General features: G+C 41.1%; 1 protein-coding gene across 1 annotated transcript in view; it reads right to left on the bottom strand.

The window, feature by feature from the left end:
• LOC104286224 (BEN domain-containing protein 2-like) overlaps nt 1–23441 on the bottom strand; it is a 175368-nt gene extending 151927 nt beyond the window's left edge. The window contains exons 1-6 of the mRNA XM_009884805.1: nt 23225–23441; nt 21848–22048; nt 20762–20883; nt 19912–20125; nt 18196–18399; nt 12970–13163 (exon numbers count right to left, since the gene is read on the bottom strand). Of these exons, the coding sequence (XP_009883107.1) occupies nt 12970–13163; nt 18196–18399; nt 19912–20125; nt 20762–20883; nt 21848–22048; nt 23225–23441 (1152 nt within the window). The remainder of the gene's footprint in view (nt 1–12969; nt 13164–18195; nt 18400–19911; nt 20126–20761; nt 20884–21847; nt 22049–23224) is intronic.
• Between the last annotated feature and the right edge of the window lie 2500 nt (nt 23442–25941).

Raw genomic sequence — 25941 nt, 5'->3', positions numbered from 1 at the left:
AGGTGCCCCAGCAGAGCCCGCTCCCAGCACAGCCTGGCCGAGGCTGTGGTCCCGTCCACCCCCCCGGCTACACAGCGGCAAGGAAAGCCGCACCTCGGGGACACCTCAGGTTTTTGTTCAGCGCCGCCAGTCCCTTTTGTACTGCTTCTAATGACCTGCCAATTACCAACACTACAAAAGCAATCAAGGCACTCTAGCAATTTTTCCCTACCAGCAGAGTGGCCGAAGACCGCTGGGTTTCCAGGCTGAGCCTTGCCACAGGCTTCAGAGTGACCCCAGGAAAGGCAGAGCGGCCTTGCCTCAGCAACGCTGCCCGGCGCCCGCTCCTTACCTGCCCGGGCTGACAGTGCTGCCTGTGGTGGAGTGGCTCTTCTGCGCCTCCCCAACCTTCTGCAGCAGCCTCAGACCTCCGCTGTCGTCACTACACATTACCGTAATAGAAATTAATAGGAATAGTTAGTGCTTCACAATCATGCAGATTTAATATGCCTGGGAGTCTGACACCAATATATCAATAGCACAGTTTACAGTACATCGTTGGTATTCTTTGGGAGCCACGACCTATATTCTGATATAAAGGATCTTCAAGGTACCTTTGCAAATAAAAGTAAATGTTAATTAAAGCACTTTTCTTCGAAAGGCCTTCTTCAAAATGACCTACAATTCCAATATTTGTTTTATGGCGCGCACAGATAGGAGGATTCACAGTCTCACAGGAAATGTCACATGAACGTTGGAAGGAAAAAGAAAAAAACCTGTTAGGAGATTAATTCGCTTCTACGGCACATCAGGATACAGACTTTGGCAATGGGCTACAAGAAGGCTGAAGTGAGGAGGGTACCTATTACAAATGGCTGAAACACTATGTTTTTAACTGTGGAAAAGGTTTGCATCAATTATTCTTTTTATGGAAAGGGATGGGTAGGACACACAAAAATGAAATGTAGTCTAACATTTGCATTGCTTTCAAGATAGTCTTGGAGGGATTTTATTTTCCCTTTCATAAAATTTTCTCTCTCAAAGAAATTCTCTTACATAGCTTATTTGAGGTTATATCTCTCTACACAATCCTTTACAGTATATTTTCAGTCACATTCAATGCACTTCAGAACATGAGATCACATATGAATCGTGGTGCCTTTTGCAGACACAAAAAAATGTTCCTCTTTTTGCACAGAACGATTCTTTTCTTGTGCAGTCCTTTCAGTTAGAAGGCCCACTGAAGCTCAGCTAAAATACACGATCTCAGTGTAATACCCCAAGACATTCCGATCACCAACAAATGCTCTTCGCTTTATTAAAAACAAAACAAAACCCAAAGCCACGGAGTCTCCAGGGAGTCAGGCTCTGCTATTGTTCTTCCAGTTCGGCTGCATGTCAGGAGATACCAGACAATACAAATTACTGAGTCACCCCTCCCGAAGCTGCGTTTGCTTAAACAACAGCTCTCCCAGCTGACCTTCCCAAGTTAGCAGAAAGCATACGCAGACGCAAAAGTGCTGAGCGTTCAAAAACCCAAGTGCTTTTATGTAGCCAGGTATGCCGTGGAGCTGGGAAAGAAGGCAATCAGACAGACGTCCCAGTGGGGAACCCCTTGGGTTGGAGCTGATTTGGATGGGTTTGTTCTGCAAGAAAGCGGGGACAGAGAAGGGTGGCTCCCGGCTGCGGGGCGTAGGCAGAAAAGGGGGAGGCAGCCCGAGGAGGCACTAGATAAATAAAGGGAACATCTACGTTCTAGCACATAGTAGAGTTAACTCAATCCTAAAATAAGGATAAGCAGGGCTTCACTAGTAAACAGGCACACAGGACTCAGAAATTGATTGAGGGCAAGGCGTACAGCAGCAGTTTGCTTCTTTCAGCACTTTTTCTTTAAATATCCTGGAACTCACCAAACAGAAGATAGATTACGCTTTATAATATAAGCCTCCTGAGGGGATGCTGCTAAAAGGCTGTCAGCAGAAAGGAAAAAAAGTGTTCAAAGTGTGTACGTAGGGTTAGGGACTCCACATTTCAACTCATCTGCAGCTGCAGGTGAGGCGCATTTGCATTTGTTCCCCTGGCTGCGAGACCTAATATTCATTACAAACGCTATTTCAAAATAGTTCTCGCTTAAAATTTTTTATTCACACATAACCCATAAAAATTAAAAATTTTATACAGCTACACTTCAAACAATCTTGCCTACCTGCAGTAAGATCTGCAGAGAGATTACTTTCAGTTTCGTTTGGGTTTGAGTCGGGCCTTCAAAGAAAGGGCAGAATTCACTTACTGCAGTGCTGATGGGCGCTCTGCTCAGAAACCCCGCTGCACAAAGCACTGTGTATAGAAACAAAAAATAAAGTGACCCCTGGCCCAGAAAGCTCACTTGTCATGGTTTCGGCATCCCTCCACTCTGTGAATGAGTGGCTTTTGTTAATGATCACTACCATTTCCCTGACATTTAAATATATGGACTTTCTTTGGAGAAATTAAGACAGTCATGGGAAACATCTCCATAATCCAAAGCCCTGAAGATGATGTTTCTGCATTTTTCAAAGCAGTTAGGATTCACCGGTTGCTATCGTGACCATATTCTTAGATCCCCGCGACAGCGGGGCAGCCGGGGCTTTGGCTCCCATTCCGTCAGCGGAGATTTGCGGTAGCCTAAGGCACCGTCGCTTCTCTTGGTCTTTCTGCCTTCACAGAAACCAGCAGAAGAGCATTTGGGCAAGCATTGGCCATTGCTGTTGAGAGTCCACGGTCCCTGTGTGAGCTCGTGCCCCTGCGCAGTGCAAGCTCCCACGCCAAACCATGTACTGGAGTGGGTGACTTACACAGTTGCGATGAGGTCAGTAAGCCCCAGGAGGAGGATGGAATAGCTAAATTTACAAAGCTTGTCTGAGCACCCACAACACCCATTTCCTACATTTGTTCCTTGTGATGATTTAATGAGCTATTATACTTTTATTTATTATTATTATTATTGTTATTATTGCTATTATTATTATTATTATTTGAATGAAGGTCTTGTTTGCTAGCCTAGACCCTGATCCTTCAACCATGTTTCCATATGTTAATCTTTCCTACCTTAAGCAGTCATAAATAGGATGGAAGCTACACACCCAGATGCTGTTTGCAGAATTGAGCCATAGGCTTAATTATCAGTTTAATAAATTCACAGCCATGCAAAAGCTTGAATAGATCTGCTCCTGGACTAAGCAAGACTACGTTTTGCCCACAATTTCTGAGAAAAGGCTTTCTTAGGACAAGTGCATATTTAAAATGAAATTGAGAAAAGTCACAAAATACAAAATGTCTCAATGCTTGGGGTGGTCTTTTTTCTCTCCTTTTATAAAAAATATGCAGTCTTTGCTGGCTTGTCATAGGAAAGGTACCTATTACTGCTGCAACAGTAATAAGAGGGAAAAAGAAATTACATTCCAAAGATCTCCATATAAAAACAACTCACTGGCTACATGGAGGAAAGTAAAGAATTTATCTCTGTTTATCTCTGCTTCCAGTGAACACTGAAAGTTAGTTCTATAGAACTACATCCTTAAAAAAACAGGGGGACAAATTGTGCTCAACTAGCACCTCCATGAGATCACACAGCAGAAAAATAATCCTCGCTTATAATCCAAATACATGGAAGGATGGAAGGAATGTTTTGTGGAAAACTACCTTACTGGAATTTAGGAAGAAGAATTCTGCAATGTATGGAAAACAAATATGTTTTAATCGGTTGCTGCTTTAGATGACTAAATTTATTTCCAAGAAGGTCAAGACCATAAAGTAGAAAACTAACTCTTCCTTCATAGCAGTGGCAAAAGGGGAACAGAAAATAGTGACACTGAAATGTCACCTTTGATCTCTTAGAGGAAGTAGCAGAATGCTGTTGGGGATTTGTTGTTGTTGTTTTGTGGTGTCTGGTTGTTTGGTTTTCTTTTTTTGTTTTGTTCGGGGTTCTTTTTTTAAGATTTCTTTAAAAAAACACGATTACTTTTCTCAGTTTGGAGTCAATAAATTATCTGTGCAAACATTTAAATAAAACCAACATGTCAGTAATGCATTACTATTAATTGCTCAGTGTTTTCGTCTGTCTGTAACAACTGGGGGAAAAAATATGCCTACATTTTCATGTCCCAAGCACCTGATGGCTCTGTTCACTCCTTTCCTATAGCCATTAAAACAAGCATCGTAGTATGCAACAGTCAAGAACTTAAAACACAATTATTCGCCCCCTCCCCCTCCCGCCCCCTGTTCAACTTAAAGAGCTTTTGCTTTTCTTCTGAAATTTCCTGCCTGTGTAACTGGTAAGGGAAAGGAATTATTTTGTGGATCAGAAAACTAAGTCAATCCCTTTCAGCGTATTTGTTGAAAAATCTAAGTGATGATTGATGCTCTGGGCAATGAGAACCATACAAAAACTGCTCTCAAAATCCAGCTTACTAGACCCATTCCTTGCAGACCCCTACACATTCTCCAGTGGTAATGCAGACTTCAGAAAGCGAACTGATGCTTAACAAAACAGGCCTGCCTTTCTCATCATAGAATCATAGAATGGTTTGGGTTGGAAGGGACCTTAAAGATCATCGAGTTCCAACCCCCCTGCCATGGGCAGGGACACCTCCCATTAGACCAGGTTACTCAAAGCCCCATCCAACCTGGCCTTGAACACTTCCAGGGATGGAGCTTCCACAGCTTCTCTGGGCAACCTGTTCCAGTGCCTCACCAGCCTCAGAGTGAAAAGTTTCTTCCTAGTATCTATTCTAAATCTCTCCTCTTCCAGTTTGAAGCCACTCCCCCTCTTCCTATCACTACATGCCCTTGTAAAAAGTCCCTCTTAACTTTCATGGTTTGCACAAGTGAGGCAAAACATGGACTGGGTAAAAGAAGCGAACCAGGTAAATAATGTAGTGTTGTATAGAAGTGGGTGCTTCACACAGCTAAGCAGGTAGGAAGCTCTGTTGACTAGAAGGGGTCTGCTCCAGATGATATTATTTGAGTCCTTCCACCAAATCCTCAAACAGCCTTCAGAGTCAAGGACTTGGAGGGCAACTTGAGTAACATAATGATCTGCATTCCTACAGACACTCAGGCTTTGCCTATGTGCTCTTTAAAAGGTGTGACATTAGCAGGCATTCGCTGGCCCAAGAGGAGCGTACCTCAAACAAACCACGTTTGCGGCAACCTGAGCTTTAACTCCTTTGGCTTCAACTAACTAGAAGCGTAGACTGCCTCCTGCACACTGAAAGGCACCAGTCAGCAAATATTGGACATCTTATTCTGTATTAGTCCATGCAATACCTGAACTAAGCAATTTAGGGCATTCAATAGAAAAGACATGCGTGGCGTCCTATTAGCAGTACAGGTTTGCATCTTTGGTTAGCAACCTCAGCTGCCAAACAGAACATCTTGCAAAAGGTCACATCTAGTTAGACCCCTTCCTTTTCTCAAGTCTTTTTGGCACTTACTCAGTACACTTTCACTGCCACGTCCTTCTGAAGTCTTCCAAACTGGCCTGAGTGCCACTTTGTTTCAGCAAGTTTCACCTGTCCAGGTACTTTGGGATATAGTTACCTTCCACATCTGAACTTCCACTCAATTTCAGCTGTTTTTTTACTCTCTGCCATGTAACTGCAACCTTCCTATCTCAAACTAGGCACCCCAATGATGTTTTTAAACATCTTCTGGCCTACAACATTGTTATACTGCCTTCTGAAACCCGACGCTACAAGCAGAAAGATGTCTCTCTGGACAACCTGTGGTCCCTTCGCAGTTTTGGGAATTTCCCCAAGTCTCATGCACTTGGCTGCCTGCTGGTGGCTCTGTAGTTCTATTCCTCGATGGGGCTGACAAAGCAGATGCCACCCTTGGAAACTTCACTCTAGCAGATTAAATGCCAAAGAATCCGCTAAGGCTGTGAGAAGAGAGGATGCCGATCCCGGTGTTCCATCAGCCCTGCATTTTACTACTCATACAAAACTGTATGTAAGCAGTTGCTCCATGTGTTAAAGATTTACAGATGATGTTAAAAGTAACTAAAACAGTAACAGCATCTCACTGAACAAACAAATCCAAACTCAAATTAGATAATTTTAAAATGTAAAGACTTAGTTTAAAAGGATGAAGCTCAGCTAAAAGTGAAACTTCAATTGTTCAGTAAGAGCACCAAAAGCAAATTCTCCAAACTGCATCATTCTGTCAGAATACTTAATATTTCTTTCAGTCAGGGAGGTTTTTGGTTTCTCAAAAAAACTTTTGGCCCTCGGTAGGTGGTGCTACCGCCCTTCAGTCTAGCCAGGAGTAAGAGACAGCCCTGTTTCCAGTGCGGAAATGAGTTTCATGGAGTACTGTAATCAATGTCACCTCACCACTTAAGGGGGTAGGGGAAGGAAGGGGGAGAAGAATATGCTGAACTTTTTAGTTAAATACTTCCATAAGCTCATAGTTCAGATGGCATTTAAATTCAGCAGTTCCCATCTCACTCCGTGCACAGATATCACCATACCATATGCTGAACAAAAGAAATCAGCGATTGTACAAGGGAACTACAAAATTATCACATTGCCATATCCATGCAAAAAAAAAAAATAAAGAACTGCATAAATATTTAGCCCTTTCTACATCATATTCTAAAATCCCATGAGCACTTCCATCAAGCTATCTGAACACTTGAAGAAAATAGAAAATAATGGTATTGATATTGTTCTCAGGCATGAGTTCTGGCTATTAAATCTGAACACGTCTGTGAGATAGGTTATATACGTATGTGCTGCGAAATCTGCAAAATTTTCAACCAGAGCCCCAAGGGGCACCAAGAAGCCTTAGCTGCCCTGAGCAGCCTGCATCCATCCCTCCTGGCCATGCCTGCACGCGGTCTTGGACCTCCCGGCAAGCACAGCCCTGACCTTGTCCCTGCAGGGCTGTGCCACAGGTGGGCTGTGCTCAACCCTGTCCCCTGAAGCCTCCCTGACCAGGCAGGGGGACCAGTGCATCCTGCTCACAGTCATGTCCCCAGTCCTGCCTGGCCCCATCTCCTGCATGAACCTCTGACTGCACTCCAGACCTGACTTGTTACCCCACCTCCTCTGGGACTGTCGGTGGTCCCTGCCAGTCACCACTGTGGGGAAGGGCATGGTGCTGCCCGTGCTGTGGGTGCCCTCACTGGGGGAGCGCCGCTCAAGCTGCTCCCTGGCATTAAGTGCAATGAACAACTGTATTCATTTGTTAGACAAGAGCATGCAGTGATCCATCTCACAAATTCATAAAAGCCACTCATGCTACAACAGACAGGTAAGGAAGAACAGAAGTATTCATGGAGACTTCTCTCCCAACTTCTACGGGAAACCTTTTGAGGGACTGCAAGGCTCAGGGAGACAATGAGTATGTGCTCTGTTCATTTCCTTTGCTCACATATCAACCTATCTTCTCCAGCAATCTGGGAGCAAGCGCTCAGAAGTCTGCTGGAAAAGTTTCTAGCAGCATATCTAATTTGAAGCAACACTGCTGGATCTGATACAGAAAGCTTATCAGTCACCCAACAGCTACTCCAAGGATCTAAACTTTAAAAAAACAACAACAACAAAAAAATTGCAACCAACCAACCCCAACCAAACCCCCGCCCTCTTCATAGCGTAGAAGAAAGGGAAAGGCACTCCCTTATAATTTTTTTTCCAACTACTATGGAAGTGCTATGTTGGAAACAGAATCATTAAGGTGTTGTTCTTGCAGGAAGATTTATGTATAGGAAAAAGGATCCGACCACTAATATGGCCACTAATATACGCAGTACTGCAGGTCTGACGAACACAAAGCCTCTGCTGAAATCCACTGCGGCTCCAAGTGAGAACTGGAGGTTGGGCTAGAATTTTGCCATGGTGTTTACTTCCATATCGCTGCCGATGCCTAGGGTAAACCCTAAGATGAAAATTAATACTAAAGTATTTTAATACTTCTGTAATATACATATTCTTTTTGCATACCATAATGATACATGTAGTTATTAATGTATCATATAAATATGCACCCCCACTCACAAGGCTACAATAGATGCATCGAGAAAGCATAATATTTTATGTGTTACCAGGAAACGCGCAACAGATCCTGGACACGAGCAGTACTAGATTAGAGGGCTGCAAGGCTGATGCCAGACATACCAGATGAACTGTGAAAGAGTATCTCAGACCCAGAGATGTCCATCATGGATGAATAAAGCAGCCAAGCTCTTACCGCACAGAGGAAGGACTTGTATTGCATTAGGGACAGGTATTAGGACTACACAGATGGAGGACAGGTGGTGATCTCTCAGTGTTTCAAGTGACCAGATCACCTTCCAGCCCTGTTGTATCCCTTAAATAAGGACTAATACAGAAACCGATTCCACTGTGTGAATAAGGCCTATTCTACCAAAAAATGCACCAGTTTAAAAGAGTTTCTTAAAAATTTTACTCAACTCCTACCCTTGTGTGAGCTATCTGAAATGGAGATTTCCACATAAAACTGTAGCTGACAAGCAAAGTCCAAAAAAGTTTGCCTCGGTTTACTAAATCAGTTAAGGTAGTTTAAATTTGGAAATCATCTCACCTCAATCAGAACATCTCCTCAAAACCCTGGTTCTTGAAAGGAGACTAAAAGAATCTTTTCAGATGAAACTGTACCTGAACTGTAGATCCACGGTGCAAAAAATTTAAGACACACGTATGTAGTCAAGGAGCTATATGCTAGCTTTATTTGTAAAATACTTTATTCCTAACAGCAAAATACCATAATTTTATTTTATAAAAGTTAGCAAAAATTGATACATTTGAAACAGAAACAAGAAAACTATTTATACTTTTATTCAATTATTAATTCTCTTTTCAATATGGAAGCTATAGGTATGCACCACACTAACAGATTTCAGTGCCAGACAGGTCATTCAATAAATATATCATTCTACCATTAAAATCTGTGAAGGACAGTGAAAAAGTTTCATAAAACTACTGAAAAAATATAAGCATTTTTTGCTTTTTTTGGAGGTTTGGAACTAGTAGTATCTACATGCAACAAAGTTCTTGGCATTTAGAAGAATACTGTTAGAACAGTAACAGCAGAATTTGTTAGTAGTAAACCAGAACAACCAGATTTGCAGTACAATTCTAGTTAAAAAAAAAAAAAAAAAGAAAAAAAAAAAAAAAAGAGAAATTTAGGCTATTTCTTAAATCCTACAGAAGACTTCTGCAAGGAGGTGGCAGGGGATTTCATATCTGATAAGGCCATTGCATATCTTAACTTGCAACAAAAAAGCTGTTCCTATACTGTATATAATAAACACTGCCTGTTTGTTAAAGTGAGAACAAGTAACTTCACTATTTTATCTTATTACTAACAAATAATCAAAATCATGAGACCTTTGCCTTGGAGAGGACAGATTTAGTTAAATCTTGTTCTGCTATGTACACAGGCATAATTTTGGAAGCCACAGTTGCCATCAACTTTCAGAGGTGAAATTGGTTCCCTGTATCAGCCTTCTAAGAAGCTTCTGTCCGTGAAAGAGTTGGACATCTGAGACTATGCTCAGACATAATGCAAGTGGCACAGCAAGTTCACGCACCAGTTAGACAATATGTAGAGAGCAAGAGGACTCTGTGACTGATGCGGGAAAACCAAGTGACAGAAAGGCATAATACCAAATACTTCCTCTTTTGAGAGCAAACAAAACAACAACTCCCCCAAAAAACCCCAACCGATGAAGAACCCACCCAACAAAAAAAGCCATTAACTTCTGTACAGTTACTGCTGTTCAATTTCAACTTACAAATGAAACTGAGTGGGATGTAAAAACAAATATAGATAGTCATTGATTTTTATTTATTTTTATGAGTTCAACATCCAAGTAATTTTAAAATTTGTTTGGTTTTTTTTTTTTTTAATATATAATTCAGTGCACTAATAAATCTTTAGTGTTGTGTGGGCAGAAAGGAAAGGCAAGGGGGTGAGTACTTATTATTGACAACAATTTCTTCCTCCAGGTGATAGAGAAGCCAAGGAGCCAACGAGGAGAGGTGCTTTGCTAGACCTCATACTGACCCACAACGAGGGGCTTGTAGAGAATGTGAAGGGCAAATGCAGCCTTAGCTGCAGTGACCACGAGATGGTGGAGGTCAGGATCCTGAGTGGAGGGAGGATGGTAAAAAGCAGGCTCACAATCCTGGACTTCAGGAGAGCAGACTTTCGTCTCCTTAAAGATCTGCTAGGAAGAGTCCTACAGGATTAGGGCCCTGGAGGGAAGATGATCCTTGAATTTTAACCAACTTTCTTGGGCCCATCTCCTCCAAGCTCCAGAGAGATCCATCTCAAGAAACAAAGAGTAAGGCAAAAATGCCAGACCTGTGCAGATGAACAAGGAGCTTCTGGACAAACTCAAACACAAAAAGGAAGCAGACAGAGGGTGGAAGAAAAAAAAAAATCAAACAAAAACTAACCTGGGAGGAATGCAGTGACATTGTCTGAGCATCCAGGGTTGAAGTTAGGAAAGCTAAAGCCCAACTGGAATTGAACGTGGCCAGGGATGTCAAAGACAACAAGAAGGGCTTCTATAAGTACATAGGTGACAAAAGGAAGGCTAGGGAAAGTGTGGGCCCACTGCTGAAGGAGATGGGGGACCTAGTGACGTAGGACATGGAAAAGGCTGAGGCACTTTTCAATTACTTCGCCTCAGCCTTTACTAGCAAGACTGACCTTCAGGGATCCCAGGTGCCAGAGACCAGGGAGAAAGGCTGAAGCACACTGGGTGGAAGAGAATCCAGTCAGGGAATACTTAAAACAAACTAGACATGTAAATCCATGGTGCACCCACAAGTGGTGAGGGAGCTGTTTGATGTCATTGTGAGGCCACTCTTGATAACCTTTGATCGATCATGGCAAACGGGAGAATTGCCCAAAGATGGGACGAAAGCAGATGTCACTCCTATCATGACGAAGGGAGGAGGACCCAGGGAACTACAGGCCAGTCAGCCTCCCCTCCATCCCTGGGAAGGTGACGGAGCAGCTATCCTGGAAACCATTTCCTGACACACAAATGACAAGAATACCACCAGGAGTAGCCACAGCATGGCTTCACCAAGGGCAGGTCACAGCTGACCAACTTGGTAAACTTCTAGGATAAAACGACTGGCCTGGTAGATGAGGAAAGCAATGGGTATTATCTACCTGGATGTGAGGAAGGCCTTCCACATTGTGTCCCATAAGGTCCTCACAGAGAAGCTCTTCACATATGGGCTGGATGAGCAGACCGTGAGGTGGACTGGAAACTGGCTGAGTGGCTGGGCTCATGGGTCCCGATCAGCAGCAAAAAGCCTAGTTGGAGGCCAGCAACTAGTGGTGTACCCCAGGGGTCAATACTGGTTCCAATCCTGTTTAACATCTTCATTAATGGTCTGGATGATGGGGCAGAGCATACCCTGGGATGTCCTAGTGGACACTAAGTTGAATATAAGCCAGCAATGAGCCCTTGCCACAAAGAAGTCTAATGGTACCCTGGGCTGCATTAGGAGGATGTTGCCAGCAGGTCGAGGGACATGATCCTTCTCCTCTGCTCAGCCCTAGTGAGGCCACACCTGGAGTGCTGTGTCCAGCTCTGGGCTCTCCAGTACAACAGAGACACAGACATACTGGAAAAAGTTCAGCAAAGGGTCATGAAGATGATGGAGGGACTGGAGCACCTCTCCTGTGAGGAAAGGCTAAGAGAGCTGGAACTGTTCAGTCTGGAGAAAAGAAGGCTCAAGGGGGATCTCAATGTATATGAATATGTGAGGGGAGGTTGCAAAGAGGACACACACAAAAAGATGGAGCCAGGCTCTTCTCGGTGCTCAGTGACAGGACCAGAGAAAACGGGCACAAACTGAAACACACTGGGTTCCCTCTGAACATCAGAAAACAGTTTTTTACTGTGACAGTGACTGAGCCCTTGCACAGGTTGCCCAGGAAGGTTATGGAGTCTTCATCCTTGGAGATATTCAAAAGCTATCTGGACATGCTGGTGGACAACTGGCTCTCGGTGGCCTGCTTGAGCAGGGGGAGTGGATCAGATGACCTCCAGAGGTTCCTTCCAACTTCAACCAGTCTGTGATTCTGTGAATAATCACGATTCTCAAATTTGATTCAGGATCCAAATCCTGTAGATCAAAGCTGTAGCAGATTTGCATCTTGTGGACATCCACACCAGTGGATGAGACATAAGCCACTGAACAGCAGACCAAGACACTGAGAAAATATTTTCTTTAATTTTCATCAAGAAAAAATGAAACCAACCATCAGGCTGTTATTTCTGGATGCTTTTCTTGTGCTTTCATAGAACTAAATCAGAGCAAAGAAAATATTACCACCTGTACTTACATTGTTGTCTGCCTCCTTCCTTAAATCCTACAACAAAGGCTGCTATAGGGGGCAAAACAGTGAGAGAGATATAACAAGTTATCTAGATGCAATACAAACATTCCCCCCCCCCTTCTGTATTAGATATTTTTGCTTAAAATATCCAATTGTCAAAGCAAATTTAATTCCTCACGCATAATGAGATAATTTAGCTGGCTGGAGTCTTCCTCTAAGGAGGACCATTCTTTCCACATTTCTATGTGCTTCTGCTGACTTGATGTGCAGTGCATCTTTTCTAATATTATTAATCTTTCACAGTCAATGAATTGAATCATGAGAAGAAGGTACTTTTAGGGGAGCACACTGGAATGCTACAGGGAACAGCGGAAGTAATTTCTGAGGAGTGCAAATGCTACTTATACAAGGACTTAGGGTTCCCAAGTCTTCTGCTAACTGCGGTCTCATGAAATAATACTATTTAGTGCTGCTGACAACTCAGTATAATAGGACAGTGTACTCACTGCAATAGGCTTCTACATGGGATTTATAAAAACCTGCTAAATTAAGATTTGAGACAGATGTTAGAGAGCTTCAGTCTGTGAGATTGATGGTATCACTTTCAAATGGCGTTACTAGAGTGGGACTCTGTGGAGGACTCTTTGCACGCAGTGGTGGCACTGCCAAGACTTTCCGTCGGATTCCAACTGTAGCCTTTTTATGATCATGTCTGAGACTGCGGATTGTGCTGTTTATGGCAGCCACACATGCCTTCCAATCATATCCAGTTTCCTTTAGATCAAAGGATGGATAATTTTCTTGAAGGAAGTCTGAAAATAAACAAGTATATAATAATGAGTGATCAATTATTTATGCAAGCTATATACTCTTTTTGGATGTAATTAAGCTAAAGCAAGTGCATACTACCAAAACAGGACAGCTAGGCATATTACGAGGCTTGAAGAGCAAAGCTAGAGAGTTGATATTTCCCCCGTTCCCCTTTTCTGTTTACTTTGAAAATGAGTAATAAAGAGTCTAAGCATAAAAATAAAATATGCAAAGAAAGCATGTAACCATGTATGTGGGCTTGATCCCTTGAAGTGCTGAATAACTTCAGCTTCTAGTGTAGTGAACCAGAGCAAAGAAATCTCATGCTCCATTTCAGAATGACCAGTATTTAGCAGGACCAAGCCCTCCTTCAGAGGATCTCTGACAACTATATTCACTAAAATGAAACACAGCAATTCAACACAATACAGTTGTAGAGGAACAACAGTGACAAGGAACAAGCTCTTGCAGTTTTTCTATCATACTGCAACAAGATCAGTAAACAAATACTTGAGTTCAGTAGCAATGGGATATATAAGGTAAGACTACGGCACCTTTCTTCCCTTCAATAAATAAAGAGTAGTTTTAGAAACAGATTTTAATTATTTTTTTTTAATTACTGAGGATTGACTATCCTTCTGAGCTTAGCTGAATGACATGTTTTCTCTAAGCAAGCCCCTAAAAGATTTAAATAAGCACCAAAAAGGAATTCTTAGCTGTAATTTCAAATCAAAGGCAATACTATTTTCTCCTTCTCTGATTAATATCTATATTTCCCTTAGTAGAATGAATGGTATAGCTAGTTGATATTATGTCATTTTTGTTCTTCCATTGCTCTCACATATACTAGCAAGTAAAAATCTAATACGGTATCATTGTTTACAGTTGATATTTTAACTTGTAGTTCCAAACCTGGAAACCTATTTTGCCAGAAAAGCATCGGTCTCAAGGAAGAAAATATATAGAGAAAAACTTGTGCTCTTGCAGTTTACTCTGCTCCAGGAGGGTAAGGCAGGGAGCGAGAGTGCCTTCTGTTCTTTCATTCCCAGGATGCTCCTGTAATAAGTTATGCTGACAACGGATACACAAGCTGTTGGCTGAAACAGCAGTCAGGCTCTCTTCCCGTCCATCCCCAACAGCAAATTCAAGAAAATGCTTGGCCTCAGAGCTACAGCACAGAACAGGAATTCCTACTACCAGGCTTACGGAGCCTTTGTACATGTCCCAAAAACCAGCTTTTAAATTATGCCTTTTCTTTCACAGAAATTGACCAACTGCTGGGACTACGGTAAGGCTACACAGGGCCCCTTTCTGTTCTGTATGGTTACATTCAGGGACCTGATGCTGCCATCCAATCAAGCTATGTTATAATGTTAAAGATGACAGGGCCAGGGACTGCTCTCTGGCTCCAGAGCCAAGTGACATAGCCTGGCTTCAACCACAGCACAGAAGACTTTATCTCTCATCTGCTCTGGAGTCTACGTGGTGTTTCTGCAGCCCTAAGACACACTTAATACATCTCTTGAATGCTTCTTAAGCTCAAAAGGTCATGAAACAAGGTATGTGTACTATGGGACTACGTGGAGATGCTTAAAGTGGTAAAGCTTCCCTGGCTCGTGCTGAAGGGATATGTACAGTTTGGGAAAGTCCACTTTTACATATAGTCTTGTCATATTGGGAATGGTTTCTGGCATGCTCTGTCCCTAAAGCCATGCCCAGACATCACCCCAGAGAGCGCAAGTCCCAGCTCCATCTCATTTAGCACTATTGCTGTATCCTCAGAGGCAATCTTGCCACACCTGTGGAGCTGTTACGTTGCCCTGTCCAGATCTTAACAACCCCTTCAACCTTCCTATACTCCAGACATGGAGGAGAAGCAGTTTCAAGATTTGTTAGGAGATGTACATTGAAAAAAAACCTGTGATGAATCATAGAGTATCTCAAGTCGGAAGGGACCCATAAGGATCAAGTCCAACTCCCTGCTCCTCACAGGACTACCTAAAACTGAATTATAAGACTAAGAGTGTTGTCCAGATGAGCGTAACTAGTCAAATATGCAACGTTACTAACCCAGTGAACGCTATCCCACAGTGATATTATAAGGACACAGGAGGAAGTAAAACCCTACATCAAGCCAGTGGTGTTGGGAAATGCTGAAGGCACTCCACTATTACATTGCCTCCAGCCTGGGATCCAGCCCAGTAAATAACATCCCACAAGCAAAACTTAAATTCCTGGCAAAGTATTTTCTCTTCAGACTTCTCATAGAAGAAGCCAACTTTTACAATGAAAATATGGCAAGAACACAGAAAATTAAAGAAAAAGTGGAAATATTTCTACACTGCAGGACAAAACCTTTTTAAATACGTTGAATTATAGGATACTGCAATAGCCATGGAGCAAATGGCCACCAAAAACCTGATGATCTTTCCCCTGACACCATTGTTTGCGCTGGCTATGCTTAAATCTTACCAGACAATGCCCAACTTTTCTTCTGTGTGATAAGCCATACACCTTTTCTACCTACAATCTGCTTCACATTAGTCCTCACTTGCTACATAACTGTTATGCTAATTCTACTGTCAGTTCTTCTTGCTCTATCCAGCCTTGCAGGAGGGACTGAATGAGACTAACAGAAGACTCCCTCTCAGGAAGGAGCATGGATCAGTGTTCTAGAAGTCTTATTGCTGAAGTGAGAACAATGCAGAAGGCAAAACATCTACTACAACTCCAACAATAACATACCCTCCCTCTGCTTCTGGAATAGCATTTGCAAATAGAGTAAGTAATACCAATTTCCTGAAGACATCCTGGATTCATGTAAGCTGAGAAAACTGCAGAACTGTCCATAGAGTGGAATAGGCTGTCACAAGTTATTTGAAAAGACACTTCAGTACAGATTTATTATTCAAATAGTTAAAACCGGTCCAGTTCAAAATACTGCCTGTTCACTCGGCAGCAGTCCTTATCCCACCTGTAGCTTCTAAACAACTAAATCATTTGCCAAGACCTTTTCTCTCAATGGATCCTCTCAGGTGAACAGGCACAGCTGACCTCTGAGCCCTTAGAAGGGCAAGGCACTTGTATCTGCTCCTTTCCAATCACACTCACTCAGGCCATGAGGAACCTTGGGAGGTCTTTACCCCAACCTTCTTCCCAAAGCAGGGACAGCTCTGAGGTTGTTCAGGTTGCTCAGGGCTTTGTCCACTGAGGTGTGGCAAAAAAAGACAGAGGTGACACAACCTCACAGGGCAATGTGCTCCACTGCTTGACTCTCCTCATGGGGAAAAAGAGCTGCTTATACCCAGTCTGAACCTCTCATTTCCATGTATGCCTGTGGTCTCTTATCTTCCCACATTCAATGCTGCAAACAGCCTGGCTCTAGGAGGAGTTTACTGAGAAGACAGATAGTGGCAGGCTGCTACTAGGTCCCTTTGGAGCCTTCTCTTTTCCAGGCTAAATAAGCCCAATTTCCTCACTGGGCAAGTGCTCTAGTCCCCTGTCCCTTTTGGTGGCACTCCAACTTTATCGGTATCTCTTTCTCGTCCTAGAGGACTCAATATGGGACACAGCAATCCAAATGCACACTCATAAGTGCTAAACAGAGGGAGATAATCCTTTCCCTTGATGTGCTGGCTGTGCACCTGTTCATAGAGACCCAGCTTGCTATCAAATGCAAACCTGATGAGTGTTCTCCACTGTGTCCAAGTCACAGATATTAAACAGGCCAGACACCAGGACAGACCCCTGTAGTACCCCATGTGTCAGAGCATGACGCACTACCCTCTGAGCACAAACATCCATCTAGTCCTTTAACACTGTCCACCCATCCAAACTGTAACATCCCAAGGTGAATACCAAAATATTGTCAGAGGCAGCGTTGAAAGCTTAGCTAAAAAAATAATCCAGCTAAGTGACAGGTACTGCTCTCCCCTCATCCACAAATCCAGTCATTTTATCACACAAGGCAATCGGGTCAAACAGGTAAAAATATGCTGACTGTTCCCAACCACTACCACCACCCAGAGGCCTGAGAGACCTTCATGGTGAAGACTGAGGCAGAGGAGGCACAGAGCACCTCAGCCTAATCTGACTCTGCTGTTACTAAGTTACCTGTCCCATTCAACAACAGGCTCACTCTCCCCTTGCTCAATCTTTTGTGATTAATGTTGTGGTAGAAGCTCTTCCTGCTGCCCTTGACATTCCTTGCAAGTCTCAACTCCAGCTAAGCTTTGGCTTTACTGACACCATTCCAACACTCCTAGGCAAAGCTGCTAAATTCCGCTTCATAAGCTGTCCTTGCTTCCAATCTTTATATATTACTTTTTTGCACTGGAGCTCAGTTACAGATTCCCTACTTAGCCAAACTCTTCTCCCCATAACTTCACCAGTTCTCCTAAATGTCAGGATGGACTCTCTTGTGCTTGCAGAATGCTGTCCTTAAAGACCTGCCAACTTTCCTAAGCTTCTCTCCTTTTCAGAGCCGTCTCTCACAAGCTCCCACCTATGAGTTTCACAAAGAAGCCAAAGTCTGCTCTCCTAAGCTACAGGGTCTGTACTCTCAGACCTTTTAAACTCTACTCAGGACCTCGAGGTCCATTATTTCATAGTCTCTACAGGCAATACTGCCACCGATTATCACACCCCAACACCTTTTTGTGAAGGGCACCATAACCTGCTGTGCATTACCTCTGGTTAGCCTACCTAGTCCCTGTATCAAGAAATTATCCCTGACACCCTTCAGAATCCTCTGGGACTGCTTCCATCTCCCGCTGTGTTGGCCTTTGAAGCAGATGCCATGGAGACTCATTTTCCTCATATGAGCCAGGTTTGTGATCTGTAGCTTTCCTTGAGTTGCCTAAAGATAACTTCATCTACTTTCTCTCAACTTGTTCCACTACTTGCACTAATACCTGTCAAAACAGTTTCACAGACTTATTTCTGAAACTCCATGGTTTGTTCATAGGATACAAAAGTTAATCACTCTTGTTGATTTCCCCACATTATCATTTGAACACAGATTTCCTTACTTACCTCTGAGAGCATTAATTCTGTTGCAGTCCAGTGGGCTCATGCCACGTTCAAGATTACCATATACATTGCTTTTTACCAGCACATCTTCAGTGAACATATGACGAATTAGGTAGCGAGCTGATAACTCTGGCCGAGACTTCCCCTTAGCTACATAAATGACTGAGAAAGGTAACTGAACGTTGCGCCATGGACTTCCAAGAAGTTCTAGAAAGGATGCCAGAGAGAGAGAGAGAAAGAAATTTTACTTATCTAACACTGATCATGCTTCAAAGTGGCTGTCTATTACATTAAAACTAGGATGCAAAACTACTGTACTTGCTTCGAGAGACCAGAGTAAAACCATAATGCTACAGCTAATACTTAAATGCAACGTACTGCAGACAAATGTCCAAGTAGCCAAAAAACCCTGCCTGTTTTACAACAATGTAATATCACTTCTGATATGCTTTCAGCAATGCTAGCAATGTAACCTGCATTATTAATGATTGCTTTCTAAATTGTTTTCATCTCACGTGAAAAGATGATGCTATTCCAATTACATAAGTAAGTAGAAGTTCTGCTATTTCAATGATGCTTAGATCCTGTAAGTGGAAACTGAAAACCAGATTGAATATTTTTAACTACGTCAATCTGACTCCACTGCAAACATTAAAAAAAAAAAAGTAAAATGTATAGTAAATCAGGAGGTCTGCGAGATATGACTAACAAATCTTGGGTGCAGGAGCAGATCTGATAGAGCCCCAAAGTGATAGTAATCAAATAAATTATTTCCAAGGGCAACTAATCTCATCTCATTTTCCTTGAAGCTCTCTAGAGGCATCACAAGCTGTACATGGAATTTTTTCCAATGCATTTGTATATTGTGCATTTTTATAAAAAAAAAAAAATTATAAAGGCTGCTCTAAGATTTTTTTTGCAGCCTTTCAGCGCTTAAACGGGGTTTATAAGAAAGATGGGGACAAACTTTTTAGCAAGGCCTGTTGTGATAGGACAAGTAGTAATGGCTTTAAACTAAAAGAGGACAGATTTAGACTAGATATAAAGAAGAAATTTTTTACAATGAGGGTGATGAAACACTGGAACAGGTTGCCCGGAGAAGTGGTAGGTGTCTCATCCCTGGAAATATTCAAGGTCAGGACGGATGGGGCTCTCAGCAGCCTGGTCTAGTTGAAGACGTCCCTGCTCATTGCAGGGGGGCTGGACTAGATGACCCTTAAAGGTCCCTTCCAACCCAAACTACTCTGTGATTCTATGATTTTTATTGTCCTAAATTGTCAGTTTTACAGAAAAGTGTGCAATACCTTCTGAAGTTGCAATACTATTCAATAGATATTCTGAGCTAGCTTACTCCATTAAGGTCAAATATCTCCCAAATAAAAAAAAGAACAGGGCAACTGTGAAGTAATCCCTGAAAAATAATTATTCAGAGAAACTGAACAGAATATCTTACAGCTGAACTTTTCAATCTTACAGTGGATATGCATTATGGGACATTGGTAGATGCAAACACATGTTCTGATAGCTAGATATTGTTCTTGTTTGCTCCCATGAAGTCTTACTATATATACACCAAGTGATTGCCTTAAGAGCAAAAGAATCACACAGTTCAGCAAATCCCTTTACTACACAATTTCACCTACAGTAGCATCTTCTGCCTCTCCCTGACCATGTAAAATATAACACACAAATCCAGAAGATGAAAATTTCTTAGTTTACCCATAGGTTCCAAAGACTGCGGTTTCTTGACTGAAGGTGCGTGGAAAGCTTCTGCAAACTTATCCAATCCTGAATTCTGCAATGTGTCAGATCCGGAGCTGGTCATTTTCTGAGAGTTTTGAGAATTGCCTTCACTATCTTCATTATAATTTAAATCTACACAATGAGATGTATCTGGAGCGACAGCCGCTTTTTCTTTCCCTTCAGCTGTCTCCTGAAACATTAAATGAGGTTAGCACATGCACTGGGAGAAACTTACCAGTTTTCTAATTATTGTTCCAGTTCATTTCCCATTTAGTATAAATTAGATTCCAGATATTTACAATATAGTTACTTCTGAATTTTAATCATGAAAACCACAGGCAAAACAGATACTAAATATTCACAGATTGGCACAAAGCTTTTTAGAAGCAGAGGTAAATGGAGTTACAGGTGCTTTGGGAGTGATGCTTCAGTCAATATATATGAAGTTGAAATGCATGGCTGGATATATCTGAAGGAAAGGCTGTGAAAACAATGCTAGCACCTACGTGTTTAAGCTCGCAATCAAATTTGACACTACTCCTGGGCAACATTTAGAGTGCTTTCCTTGTAGTATCCTATGCTTATACATCTCAACTGAATACTGGACAGAGGAGGAGGAAGAGGGAGAGCAAGAGGAAGGGATATGCTTCCAGTATTCCCCATGTGGAACTAGTGCTGCAGTCGGCAAGCCTACGCTGAGCAATGCAAAGGCAGAACTCAAGGAATTTCCAATTAGAGCACTCGTATGATGAGGAGTTCAAATAATTAAATTGAGAAAGAAGCATAAACTTAGTACTTAATAAATTACCACCTTGAGACAACTTACTGGGTTTATTTTTGTTTCAGAGCGTAAACAGCGGATCATAGCATTCACATTTGTGATACAGGTTTTCCAGTCTTTTCCATGCTCTCTCAAATCATAGTTTGGGAAGTTAGTTGCAAGAAATTCTGCATATAAAATGTAGAAAAGTTTTTAAGCTTCATGACAAAAAGCAGTATTTAAAAGTATTCTAATTTAGAAAGAAAGAGAGAAAGCTAAGAAATGCTGTTCTCCCTTTAGAAGCTTTAGATTTCCAGCTTTAATTAAAGACAGATAGTAAACTCACGTTTTGAAGCTAAGCAGCACCATGAATTTAAGCTTTTGTTTATTGGAAGCTGGCAGCTTTTACTATCAAGCATTTCCTGTTACAACTAGAGGAATGGTATGATTTATCATACTAACTTAAAAAAAAAAAAATCAACAAAAAACCCCCCCTGTGCAACAACTAGAGAGAGGGTAATGCTGATGCTGCGACTACTTAATACGGCTTAAACAATCTCCAACCCTTGAAACAAGAAGGGGATGTAGAGATTCACACATACGTGCTGTGGGATCTGTGTAAATGGCTTGACATTAAAAAAAAAAACCAACAAAAAACCCAAAAAACGCTCTTCTCATCTTCACCATTTCTCAAACAAACAAGAGTAGTGAACTTAAGAGAAAGAGTAGAGCATTTAAGAATCACCAGTTAACAGTTGTCCCAAGTATATCACAGCCATAAAAAACCTCAAACAAAACCCCAACCAAATAAACAAAAAAACCCACAAAACCCATGCCACGCAGACACACAAAATAAATTCTAACAAAAATTTTAGAAACAGTCAGCATGACTGATGAACATGAAGTACACTAAACCAGGAGAAATCAGAATTGTTTTATCCACATTGAAGAAAAACGAACATTGAAAATTACAAAGCAGGAATTTCAAAACCAAGAGACACAGCCGAGTGGAGCACATCCACTACCGCATTTATCAGTTCACCAGCTGTTAGACAATGATTAGCAGAAACATACAGAAAAGGACTCCTTGTGAGCTTAAAACTTTGTTAAGTATTAAAGAAGTAAATCTGCGCATTTTGAAAGGCAGCATACCTCTTATTGCAGCAATTTTGTTTGGATCCAATGTTCTACGCCCTCGTGCGCTCACTCCCATAATGCTGCACAATAATGTTTCCTTGGGGAACAAGACACGAACTAAGTAGCGTGCTGCATACTTTGGTTTAGTCTTTTGCCGAGCTTTCATCAAATAGTTTCCAAGAACTTTTACATTTCTCACTGGGTCACCAACAAACTCTTGTGTAAAACAAAAACATTTAAAAAAAATTAAAAAAGACCCCAAGCAAGTTGTTAAAAAAAGAACACTTTTTCAAGCTCTCTTTCTTGACCTCTATGGTACTCTCAGTATATGTTCTCTACTACAGCTAATTCTTTGTATCACGTATCTTTGCTCTTACAAAAGCAGTTTTAAATTGGAATGGCAATAGAAATATTTTTTTGAGTTGTGGTAACCACCAACATAACTAACTGAAATAATAACACCCAAGAAAATACAATAGACACATGAGAGTCCAAAATGTTCAGACTGGCCTATTTTACACATGTATAGATACCACATATGTTTTCAAGACAATGACCCGTGAAGAATGGCATATCCATACATAATACTGCTACATCATACACTGTTTACAAATTAGCAGAGAGATATCGGAGTATCTCACCTACTATTCATATAGCTCTTCGGCTGTATGAATTTATTTTTTAGACCAAAAGCAACCAAAACTCATAGCTCAGCTTTCCACATAACTCTGGGCATTTATACTTAAGAAAGAAATGCATTAGTTTTTAAAACGTGGTGCTATTTTATATGTGCTTGTTTATTATAACACAATGATCTATGGAATTCTTCATTTTCTGTGGAACATGGTACTTTGAAAGAAACCAAACACTGGAGGATTTGAGGATAGAAAGGTTATTTCACTGATAAAATCCTCCACAAAACAGGTATTTCTTTCACACAAATCAGGTAAGTTGCTTTCTTAAATGCAAAACGTATACAGGCATATGCCTCACTTAGCTTTACTGGCAATCTCTTTTGTCTTTTTAAACATACGCATAGCATGCATACATTACTTATGAAATATTTACAGGTTAAAAATAGGTTACATCAACAGTATGAAGAGAGAAAAAGAGGGCCTAGTCTTAAAAGAATCCAAAGCACGTACTGTAAATCAAAGGCCTGTGCTCGTCTATACAACTATATATACACTGCAGAAGTTTTTAAAGGCAGCATATTAAATGTTCCTATGACCTTTGTTTCAAGAGTTTTAAACAGTATCCCATTATAGAAATGCTTATATAGCAGACAGTCCTGCTCCTTTACTTTTAGTAAATAACGCTTAAGAGATTTCTTTAGGCACATTTCTTTATACCTGCAGCAGTTTTTTAGCCTTCTGTTACAAAGGAACTCACCAAGGCTGGGATTAATGGAGACTGAAGAAGATGGTAGTTCTTTACTAATGCTCATACTCCCAGATGCATTTCTGTAGTTCATCACCAGAGCATTGTTTCCCAAACCGGACTCAGAAGGTGCTGGCATCGATGACGATGCCACTGGTGAAGATGCAATGTTGACAGTACTTTCCACAACACTAGCTACAAGATTTGATTGTGGAGAAAGGTCAGGCATCCTGTTATTTGCTGTGTATGATGAATGCAATGAATGTGTAGAAACTATAGTGGGGAGTGGTGGGCTCTGCCTCTGAACAGGCTGCTGTGACTCAAGCTGAAGACTCTGCGGCACATGTTTTATTGTGGAATTGACCTGAACATGGCCATTTTGTAAAGCAACCCTTATGACTGGGCTATGCCTTCCCTGGCCTGGTGAAGAGAGATGAAGACTTGATTCCTTTTCCATGGATCTTTGTAGTCTTATTTTTCCTTGGGGCAAATGACTGGAACTTCTGTATGTAAATCCAACTGGTTTCTGTAAATGTGATTCAGAAAACAATTAAAAGGTTAAATTAGACCTATCTGGTTATTTTTTTCTTTTGCAAACCAGGAAGACTAGATTATAGTAATTATGCTCTTGGCAACAGATTCTATTGAAGTAGGCATTGTCATGAAGCCAGCGCTATTACTTTTTAGCCTTCCCTCTACTTTCTTTTATTCTTACTTGTAGTTCCAACACTAAGAGTTTATCTGGTCAGCTTCAATGTTTCTCAAGTTTTTGCCACCTGGGGTGCTGGCACAATTGCTTTCTAAAAAGCCAGAGAAACACATAATGAGAAAGGCAGCTTTGTAAAGGCTCTTAAAAAAAGCTCCATAAAAAAATTAATCATTGACCCAGTCTGCTGAATTTTCAAGGGACGTCTCTTCTTCCATGCTAGCTTCCTTTTAAACATGAAAAAAAACAATTGACTTTCTCTCCTGGCTGCCTCTTCTTTCTTTACTTGCTAGATGAAAACGTTAAACATTCAGATCTCATCTACAATGGAAGATTCCAAAGAGACTAAGACAGGCTGAGAAATGGGCTATGCTTTCCACCACTTGGAGTACTTTTATTAAGAAACATATGCACCCTAAAGCATGTGTTCTAGTTCAAAATACCAGTCACTGAGCAAGAGCCACCAAATGTAGCTGACACACATGGGTTTGGGGTTTTTGTTTGTTTGTTTTCTTTTTGTGTTTTGGGGTTTTTTTTGTGGTGTTTTTTTTTTTTTATTTACAGAAATCTGATTATATTCCACCTGTGTAACCTTTAAAAATCTATGACCTAAAGAAAGGTTTATGTGCCTGAAAGTTTGTCCATTTCTCCAGCTATTGGAGTTGAGCTAATAAAAAAAAAAAATTAAAAAAAAATAAATCATACCTTTACAACCAACCTTTCCTTATTTATATCTTTAGCCCATCACAGGTACAACAGTGATACAGATATAAACAAATCTACAGCATTCCTGATGGTTTTAAAGATAGCAGAATCTAAGCAGAATCTAAGAAAATGGTTGGCAGGTTGCATTTGCTGGCTTCCCCTTCACACCTTAGAGCAATAAAAGCCTTCTTCAAAATGAACAAAAAAACCCCCAAAAACCAGTGCAGGTCACTTTTAATCTGAACATTAAAGCAGCTGCCATCCCACATGATCAGATGGGAGGGTAAGAGCACAGAGGTCACAGGGTCCAAGCACAGCTGACAAGACCAGTTCATTCCCTGAATCTCATATTTTTGGATATGTGGACAGTATAAGCTTGGAGTTGTCAACAAAAACGCATTCCCAAATAAAACCTAGTATCTTACTGATAGCTGACATGCACAAGAATGTCATCACTTTTACCCACCCTTAAAGCAAATGGCCTTACTGATGTCTTGATAACTGACAGCAGGATCAACTCTGCCACATTAAAAGCTTTGCAGTATTGTTGACAAAGAAAGGTCATTATGGATTTTATGACCTTCTTCAAAAATCACCTGTTTTCCTTTTGAAGAGCATTGTTACAAGTACTAATATTCCATCTCTTTAGTTAACACTGGATTGACCATATAGAAACAAAATGGATAGTAGGTACTCAATATCAAACCTGCTTAAAAATTTTAAAAAAAGGTGTTTTATTAAAAAAAAATACAATTCTATACTGTAATGAATATGACACCACACTGTTGATATCTAAAAATGAATCAGTCAATTGAACCAGCCTGTGTGAATGATGCCTAAACTCTCCTAACTGCAGAAACCAATGGTCAATAACAACATAGGAGACTGAAGCTGGCATATAGTAAGAAATCTAGAATAATTTAATTGAAATGGATTTTAAGTCTACTACTGCTTTGTTACTAATTTTAATCTCTGTGAAAGGAGAGGATTTTTTTTTTTAAATAAGCATCAAGGGAAGTGACCAAATTAAAGGAAAAATGAACATCTCAAATCCTTAATACTCACAGGTTTGAGCAACAGTGGCTTTAGACGAGTATGCTGCATTTCTGAGACCTTTCGATGAAGCAGGTCAAATTTTTTATCCAATTTCTGAATGGCATCATACATGGCCTGACAACAAACGTAAGAGTGAAAACAGTATTGTTTCACAAGAACCCAATTTAAATCTGGAGAAATGAAGAAAGTTCAATTAAGGGCAAAATTCCCTCCCTAAAACTGGGTAAGATCTGCAGATTATATATACGTTCTGTAAGCATAT

Source organism: Charadrius vociferus, unplaced genomic scaffold (genome assembly GCF_000708025.1).
Source record: "Charadrius vociferus isolate BGI_N301 unplaced genomic scaffold, ASM70802v2 scaffold200, whole genome shotgun sequence".
Taxonomy (NCBI): Eukaryota; Metazoa; Chordata; class Aves; order Charadriiformes; family Charadriidae; genus Charadrius; species Charadrius vociferus.
The sequence above is the reverse complement of the archived record's forward strand: the minus strand, read 5'-3'. Positions and strand labels throughout refer to the sequence as shown.